This window comes from Ursus americanus, chromosome 14 (genome assembly GCF_024610735.1).
Source record: "Ursus americanus isolate L20-20 chromosome 14, mUrsAme1.1.p, whole genome shotgun sequence".
Lineage (NCBI taxonomy): Eukaryota > Metazoa > Chordata > Mammalia > Carnivora > Ursidae > Ursus > Ursus americanus.
The window spans coordinates 51,832,770-51,841,846 of record NC_142140.1 but is presented as its reverse complement, the minus strand read 5'-3'; the positions used below and the strand labels follow the sequence as shown (position 1 = coordinate 51,841,846).

Genomic DNA, 9,077 nt, shown 5'->3' with positions numbered 1-9,077 from the left:
ACTCTCCCCTGGAGATGCACAAGTACAGAGGTGTGTGTATGTGTGTGTGTGTGTGTGTGTGTGTGTGTGTGTGTTTTAGATGGCCCTGAGAGGAATGAGGTTTTAGGGGTCTCCAAAGAGTAAGGAGAGGCAGAGTTTTTCTTTCATGACCGTCCTGGACCCTTCAAGGAAACTCCATTTCTTACAAGATCCCACCTTTCATTTAGATGGGAAACTGAGGCACAGAGGGGCTGGGGCTTGGGAAACACCAGATAGGAGCTAAGTAGGGGACTGCGTAGGGGGCCAGTAATGGCGGAGTCCCCAGGGGTTGGGGGCCTCTGGATGGGATCAGCCCTCTCATTCTGCTTCCACCCCTATCAACCAGACAGACACATAGAAAGACAAGAACGGCAGAGACATCGAGTGAGAAAAACTGTGACTTAGATGAAACAGAGACCCAGAGATGGAGAGATAATGGAGAGAGGGGAACAGAGAGAGAGAGTGACAGGCAGGGTCATGTACACAGGCAGAAAAAGACTAGGCAAGGTAGAGACGGACATACTGCAACCTAGAGACAGAGCAAGAGATGTAGACACAGACTTAGAATCCGAGGGACACGACAGACCCAGAAAGGGCCACCCCCTAGGGAGACCCCGGGCTGCCCCGTCGGGGGACGCGCCAAGAGCGCCCCCACCCCGCCCCCGTCGTGCCTGGGCGGTGACTTCAGAGTCCGCGCGGATTCTATAAATGGCCAAGCGGCCGCGGGCCGGGGGCGGAGCCGAGTGAGTCAGCGCTTCGCGTCACCGCCGCCCGGACCCCGCCAGGGCCCGCCCCGACCTCTCTGCGCCGCCAGGGGGCGCCAGCCGCCCGCTCCGCCAAGGCGCGGGTTCTCACTTGCGCAGTAGCGCCCTGTGGCCCCGCCAGGGGGCCGCTCCGCGTGGGCAGGATCCCGGAATCGGCGCGTTCGAGTCCTGGCTGCGTCACTCTCGCGCTGTGTAACGCCAGGCAGTCGGCTTCACCTCTCTGTGCCCATACAGACCCCCACCTCAGAAGGCTGTTGGGAGGAACGAGTTAACAGACCCAATGCACTTAGAATATAGCAGGAGCTCATTGTTAGCTCATTCTACGCATTTTAGTCTCCTTGTCCTTAGCATATTGGTTTAACCCAGTGGTTCACAAACAGGAAAGATATGCGCCCCCCCAAGGAAATTTGGCAATGTTTGGGGACATTTCTGTTTGTCAAGACTAAGGGAGTGCTCTAGGCATCTAGATAGAGGCAGGAGATGCTGCTTAAAGTCCTAGGAGGCCCAGGAGAGACTCCAGCCAGGAAGAATTATCCAGCCTTGATGTCGACAGTGCTGAGGGTGAGGAGCCCTGACACCTTGTAGCATTAGGCACAGGGGCCTGGCTTCAAATTCTGCTCTGCCACTAACGTCCTGTGACAATCGGAAGGGGATTCCACATCCTGTGCCTCAGTTTCCCCGTCTGTAAAGTGTGCATAATAACAGCATCCATGTCTGAGGGCGTTGTGAAGCATGAGTTGATGCACGTACAGCTCTTTTAACAGGGCCTGACATGAGGGGCTGCTGTCATATTAGCAATAACCACAGCTGTGCCCTTAGCACGTGGCTAGCAAATTGCATGTCCTTGAGGTGTCATCAGTCTATGGCAGGTTGCTGACATGTCATCCAAGTGTCACTAACATGGCCTTGACATATGTGGTGTGATGTGGTCATGTCATCCGCCTCTGTGATCCAGAGCTGAGATCTGGCCAGGGGGGACTGTTTGCAGGTGTTCCCTCCAGGCTGCCCTGGCTGGGACAGGGAAACACAGGTATGTCCATGCCTGAAACCTGCCAACACAGTCACTCCATGGCAACCCACAGGTAGGTGGAGAAGGTAACATCCAGGATCTCTGCTCCCCCAGATCCTTATGAGGGACTTGAGGGGACAGATGTGGGGTGCCAGATGCTCATTGGAAACACTGCTATTATCCTGAGTCCTTCCCTGTGCTAGGCACTGCACACTGGGCATGCACTATCCATTAGCCCATTTTACAGATGTGGCAACAGAGGCCCACTTATAGACTGTTGGTGTCTGGAGTGAAACCCAGGGTGGTGCTCACTGAGCTACCATGGGCTGCAGAGAGACGAAGAGAAATGACCTCAGAGACGAGATGGCCTCAGTGACAGACACAAAGAAACCAGGAGGCCCAGCCAGAGGTCCAATGAACATTGGAGGGTCGGGAAGGATGGGGAAAGCTTCATCTCTTATGACGAAGCCCCCTCCCCCAAATTATAGCCCAGGCCGCCCCCCTAGGTGGAAACAATGACACAATCAGCTCCCAATACCAAGGCCCTGACATCACGGGGGGGAGGGGGAGGGGGGAGGATGGCCGAGGTGGGGGGTGCCCCGCCCCTTGGCAGGCCCCTGCGGCCAATGGGACGGCCTTGGAAGAGGCCCGGGCCGCCTCCAGAGCTTCAAAAACGTGTGAGGAGGGAAGAGGTTGCAGACGGAGCCTTAGCAGCTGCCTCGGTCCTCAGAGGGTCCTGTGCCCTACTGCCACCGCTGCCCGCCACCAGCCAGCATGTCCTCTGCTCACTTCAACCGGGGCCCAGCCTACGGCTTGTCTGCTGAGGTCAAGAACAAGGTAAGGCCCCCACCTATCGGTTGTCAGCTGAGATCAAGAACGAGGTATGGCCCCTGCCTGGCCCACACACCCTGGCAGGCCAGAGGCCCCGCTCTTGGGGTTCCCTGGACCCCCTCTTGCCTATCCCATGTGACTTGGAACCAGAGAGGGAAAAAGGACAGATATGGGGTAGGGACCGCCTTACTCCCCATCCGGAGCACCCCAGAGCCCTCAGCTGCTGTTGGGGGGCAGGTAAAATGGAGGGCATGCAGACAACCACAGGTAAACTGAGGTGGTCGGTCCCTTGTAAAGACCCCCACTTGATCAGAGTCTCCTATTAACCTGTCCCGTGTCTTTTGTGTTCCTGGGAGTCTGGGAAAGGACTTGATTTTCCTCACCCCCCCCATCTCAAAAAGAAACTGGGGAGTGCTTGAGAGCTGGGATTCTGGGGAAGTAAGGCCCAGATAGTGTGGGAGATCCTGAAGGGAGAGGGAGACAGCTGAGGAGGTCAGAGATTGAACATTAGGGACATGGCAGGGGTCTCCTAATTTTGAGCAGAGAAAACATCCAGATACCGCCTTCATGCTATGGATGGGTAAACTGAGGTTCAGAGAGGAGAAGCGAGTAGCTTGGGTTCTACCTAAAGCAGTTGCAGAGCTAGGATCCTGTCCTCACCCCCAGAAACACCCCCCCAATGGGGTTCAGCTTCCCCAGAGCAGTGAACTTCCAACTCACTGGAATGCTCCCGTGAGCGTTGCCAGGAGCGGAGTCCCAGCGCCCCATTTGACAGAGGGGAACATTGAGGCCCGGGGTGGCTTTTCCTAACGTACAGGGAGTAAGTGGGGAGCTGGGATTGGATCTTGGGTCGGGGGATCCTCGCGCTGGAGGAGGGGGCTGGCGGGGGGCGGGTGCTCGGGCCGGGCGGGATCCCAGCGCCTCCCCCCTCCCCCCGGCGCCGGCCCCAGAGCCGATCGAAGCCGCCGCGCCATATAAGGCGGCCTCGGGGAGCCCGGCCCGCGGGGCCGCGCTATATAAGGGCCGGTTTGCTTTATAAAGCCGGGCTGGTGGGGAGGGGGGCGGCAGGGCCGGGGCCAGGTGAGGGGCCGCCCCCTCCCACCTCCTCCTCCCCCAGGAGAAGGGGCAGCTCTGTCCCCCAGAGTCTTGGAAGCCTGTCTGGGCTGGGACGGAGGGTTCTGGAGAAACGGAGGGGGCAGGGTGGGGAGGGGGGAAGAGGGCGAGAGAGACGCAGACAGAGATTCTGGGAGCCTGAGACTTGAGAGGGACGGATGGGGAGGGTGAGCCAGGAGCCAGATAAGACCGAGACAGGGATGGAGCGGCCGAGAGAGGAGACAGACGAGCCCCACCCCCACCAGAGGCAGGGAACCTGGAGTCGGAGACCAAAGCCACTGGCTAGGCAGAGATGGGCGCGCCAGGAGCCCCACCCCCAGCCAGACACAGAGAGTCGGGGACAGGAAGACAGGGCCAAGGAAAGACAGAGCTGCGGAGAGACAGAGGGCACGGGGTTGGAAAGAGAGAGAGAAATACAGCCACGCATGCATGGGGCCAGGAGTAAGACAAAGACAAGCCTCCCCCACGAGCCCAGGGGATGAGCACCTGGAGAGACACTGAGGCAGACAGACACGCAAGGCAGAACAGCCCCTGCAAGGCAGCACGCAGAGCCACCTTCTTAGGGCCCCTCCTCCGCTGCCTGGGGCGCCCAGGCTTCCAGCAGGGGGTTGGGGGGCAGGGCCAGGGGAAACTAAGCCCCAAGTTTGGCCTGGAGGGGGAACCAAGAGACCAGGCACCGCCCCCCCAGCTCTGAGTACCCCACTCTCCACCCCCCTTGTCTGCATTCTCTGGTGCCAAACCTCAGAATGTCCGGAATGGCCCCCTGGGCAGGTGCCACCTCAGCCCTGGCCCTCGGCCCACTTCAGCCCCCCCATGGATGCTGGGGCAGAATTGCCTTAGTTGGGAAGGGATGGGGAAGATCAGGCCTAGGGAACCTCGGATTGGGTCCGGGGAGCTAATTCTGCTCCCCACTGCGTCCTTACCACCTTCTCCATGTCCCCCTCCCCCAGCTAGCCCAGAAGTATGACCACCAGCGGGAGCAGGAGCTTCGAGAGTGGATCGAAGGGGTGACAGGGCGCCGCATTGGGAACAACTTCATGGATGGCCTCAAAGATGGCATCATTCTTTGCGAGTGAGTGGAGCAGACTCTGCCTTGGGCTGCCCCTGACCTGGGCATCCATCCCTCCCCCTCAACCCCTCAAACAACTATGAGCTCAGAGCTGGGTTAGGCACTTTACAGCTGAGACCTTGAAAGAGTGGTGGTAAAGAATCATTGTGCCCATTTAACAGGAAAGAAAACTGAGGCTCAGTTAAGTAAAACACATTGCCCAGAGTCCCATGCTGTTCCAACAGAAAGGACCAGAATCTAGGCTTAACCACCACGCAGACGGGGCGGGCCCATTTCTGGCCTCCAGAGTTCCAAGAAAGAGAGGTTCCAAGAAAGAGTTCCAAGCATATTGTGTTCAAGGAACAGCTAAAAGGCAACAGGCAACAATGGCCGTTCGTCACTGGCTTGGTGACATGAGAGTTATGCCATGGTAATTTAAGTAGGCCCTGCTTTTCTACTCTTCTCAGAATTTAAATCACCCAGAGGAATGAAAATCCACGCAGCTCCCAAGCCCTGGTTCTAGATTCTACAGTGATACTAACGTGGGATAGGACCCTGAGCCCAGTGGGGTCCTATCTGTATCTCTGAGTCTCACCCAGGGCAGGGTGACCGTGATGGCCAAAGAGTGACCTTGGGAATCTTCCCAAAGGTGCAGGCTTACCAAGGTCTAGGTGCTGGAAAGGTGGTGGGGTGGGGGTGGGGGGATCTTGTTCTACATACCCAGTGGGAATAAGGAATAGGGGGACATCTTGGTGTCCCAGCTCAGACAGAGTTGCCCGGGCATTGAAGAGCGCAGAGCCACCCACCCGTGCAATCATTCATGTGCCAGGAATTTATGGAGCACCTGCTGTGTTCCGGGTCTAGGCACTGGGGATAGTGAACAACCGACTTACTCCGAGCTCACACAGAGCTTGAGTCCTAGTGGGGGAGATTGATCAAATAATCCATGAAATAATCCCGTACTTGCCAGTGGTGGGAAGTGCCATGGCGAAGAGAAGCAGGGAAGGATGGTGTGAGGGGGGGAAGGGTTGCTGCTTTGTACAGAATGGTCTGGGAGGTCTTTTAGAAGAGGTAGCATTTGAGCAGATTCTTGGATGAAGTGAGGGAGGGAGCTGGGAGGGCATCTGAGGAAAGAGTGGGCCAAGCGGGGGTGGGGGTGGCGGGGAGGAGAGGGACAGCGGTGCAAAGGCCCTGAGGTGGGAGCAAGCCTAGTGAGTTCAAGGAACAGCCAGGAGAGGGGAAGTGGAGGGAGTTAGCTGGGGGCCAGATGATACAGGGCCTTTTAGTCATGCTAGGTATTAGGATCTTTATTCCGAAGGGAGGCCATGGCACAGTTTTGAGGGGGGTAGTAGCTTGAACTACTTTGAAAAGGCCATTCTAGCTACCTAGGGTCTGCAGGGCACAAGGTGGAAGCTGGGCGCCACAGGAGACCCCCGCAAGAGCCCAGGAGAGAGACGCGGGCAGCTCAGAGCAGGGTGGGGGTGTCAAGGAGCCATGGGCTTCTGAATGCCTTCCGAAGGTAGAGCCAATGGACATGCTGAGGGGTTGGGTATGGGAGTGGGAGAAAGGGGTAGGAGAGACACGATCAAATCGGAGGGCCTTGCCTGAGCACCTGGAAGGGCATGTTTCCTGAGCCTGGAAGGATGGAGGGAGTTGAGTTGGGGGAAGTGGGTGTCAGGAGTCTGGGGTGGGTGCACTTGCTTCGAGATGCCAGGTAGGGCGCTGGATTGGGGAGTGAGAGGCCTGGCTGCAGGGAAATAGTGGAGAGTTGTTGGTGTATCGGTGGCATGTAAAGGCGAGAGACTGGAGGAGATCAAGGGGGTGAGGGTGGCCAGAGAAGGGAAGTGGGAGGCCTGAGCTGCGGGCTCTCCACAGTGCAGGCGCCCCCTAAAGGCCAAGGAGAAGGAAATGTGGTGGTCAGGGAGGCGGGGGCGCAGCAGGAGACTCCCGCATAGCGGGGGGTGAGGGGGCTTCTGCTAGAGACCAGAGCCCAGACCCGAGCCCAGCGCCCGGGAGGTTAGTTTGCCAACTCTGCCTGGGTGTGCGGAGCGGATCGGCGGGGCTGCGGCTGAGCTGGCTGTAGCAGGAACCAGCAAAACCGCCCACTGGCTGTCATCCGGACCCCTTTTCCCACCGGGTTGGGCATGGGTGTGTGTGTGTGGGGGGGCGGGCTCACCCTTCTCACTGCCCGCCCCCGACCCCTTGTAGGTTCATCAACAAGCTCCAGCCAGGCTCCGTGAAGAAGGTCAATGAGTCGACCCAAAATTGGCACCAGGTGAGCCCAGGCTCTGTTTTAACTCTTTCAACCCCTGGCGCACAGCCCCTCACACCCCCACCCCGCTCCCCCTCCACTGACCGCCGCCCGCTCCCCTCCAGCTGGAAAACATCGGCAACTTCATCAAGGCCATCACCAAGTATGGGGTGAAGCCCCACGACATTTTTGAGGCCAACGACCTGTTTGAGAACACCAACCACACCCAGGTGCAGTCCACCCTCCTGGCCCTGGCCAGCATGGTGAGTGCGGCCGAAGGGTGGGTAAGGGGCCGGGGCACTGGGAGGTGGCTTTGCAGGGTGGGGCCGCTTGTGCCCCCAAGCCCGGTGTGAGTGGGAGGGCGAGAGCAGGTGCCAGGAGGGGACAATGTGGCCCGGAGGCTCCCTTGTCAGCGGCTGCTCCCTTGGCCCTCCTCAGGCCAAGACGAAAGGGAATAAGGTGAATGTTGGCGTGAAGTATGCAGAGAAGCAGGAACGGAAATTTGAGCCAGAGAAGCTAAGAGAAGGGCGGAACATCATCGGGCTGCAGGTACTGGCCCTTCCTCACCTGGGTCTTGCTGCCGAGCTGAGCGGGGAGGTCGCGGAGGCCAGGAGGGCACCCAGGTCCCTGCGGGCTTTGGGGCACAGGATATCTGGCTTTAGCTCACATGTATGGCGGGCACTGTGCTTACCATTTTCGGCACCCTAACTCACTCCTCCAGCAGCCCTACGGAGTGGGTGCTGTGGTCATGACACCCTTTATGCAGATGAGGAAACGGGGGGCCTGGAGAAGCTAGCTCACTTGCCAGGACTGCCCAGGTTTAGATAAGCGGCCGGGCTGGGGCTCGAACCCTGGAAGTCAGGCCCTGGTGCTCTGAGCCACTGACAGGTCATGGAGCATGCCTTCTCTGGGCCTCAGTTTCCGGTCCAGAGCTCGAGAGCGGAGCAGTGGCTCGTTAGAGGGCCGCACAAGCGTCCACTGACATGTTACGTCTCGTGGCCCGGGGTGAGGCTCTGCGACCCTTGGGATGATTCTCCTTCTGGCTTCCTAGATGGGCACCAACAAGTTTGCCAGCCAGCAGGGCATGACGGCCTATGGCACCCGGCGTCACCTCTACGACCCCAAGCTGGGCACGGACCAGCCGTTGGACCAGGCCACCATCAGCCTGCAAATGGGCACCAACAAGGGAGCCAGCCAGGTGTGTGGGGATTCGTGGGGTGGGCTGGTGGGGCCCCTCCCTCCGTCGTCCCCAGGGTCTGACTGCTCTGGCCTCTGCAGGCCGGCATGACTGCACCCGGGACCAAGCGACAGATCTTCGAGCCAGGGCTGGGCATGGAGCACTGTGACACACTCAACGTCAGCCTGCAGATGGGCAGCAACAAGGGGGCCTCGCAGCGGGGCATGACGGTGTACGGGCTGCCGCGCCAAGTCTACGACCCCAAGTACTGCCTGACGCCCGACTACCCGGAGCTGGGCGAGCCCGCCCACAACCACCATGCACACAACTACTACAACTCTGCCTAGGGCCCTGGGCCTCCCACCCCGCCTTCCCCCCCAGGGAGGCTGGCTGCTGCTCTTGGCAGGGCTGAGCTGGCCCCGCCGACCCCCTCCCCCTGCATGGCGTCCTCCAGCCCCCTGGCACCTGCCTACAGGGTTAGCGTTTGGGGGGGGGCAGACTGGGGGGCGTGTGGGGGGGGAAGGGGGCCCTGCTCCCTGGAGCGCCGCAGGATCCAACATCGAGCTGTCCCCCCACTCCCTCACAGGTGGGTCCCCGCAGGACAAGAAGTCCCCCCAAGCAAAGCCCCCAGAGCCCAGGCTCGGCCTGCCCCCACCCCATTCCCGCAGTGGGAGCAAACTGCATGCCCAGAGACCCAGCGGACACACGCGGTTTGGTTTGCAGCGACTGGCATACGTGGATGTGACAGCGGCGTTTGTTAACGCGAGCACTTTCTTTTTCTATTTCACTGGAGCACAATAAACGGCTGTAAAATCATCGTCTCAGGGCTGCTCTGCCCCGGAGCCTGTGTGGCTCTGGCACACGTG

At 59.4% G+C, this 9,077-nt stretch overlaps 1 protein-coding gene across 1 annotated transcript; it reads left to right on the top strand.

Annotated features, from left to right (window-relative positions):
- Positions 1-2,465: 2,465 nt before the first annotated feature.
- On the top strand, positions 2,466-8,709 carry CNN1 (calponin 1). Its single transcript, XM_045774539.2, has 7 exons — positions 2,466-2,628; positions 4,686-4,807; positions 6,992-7,058; positions 7,160-7,297; positions 7,473-7,583; positions 8,086-8,232; positions 8,313-8,709. The coding sequence occupies exons 1-7, from the start codon at positions 2,566-2,568 to the stop codon at positions 8,556-8,558; spliced, it is 894 nt and encodes a 297-aa protein (XP_045630495.1). The 5' UTR covers positions 2,466-2,565; the 3' UTR covers positions 8,559-8,709.
- Positions 8,710-9,077: the final 368 nt, after the last annotated feature.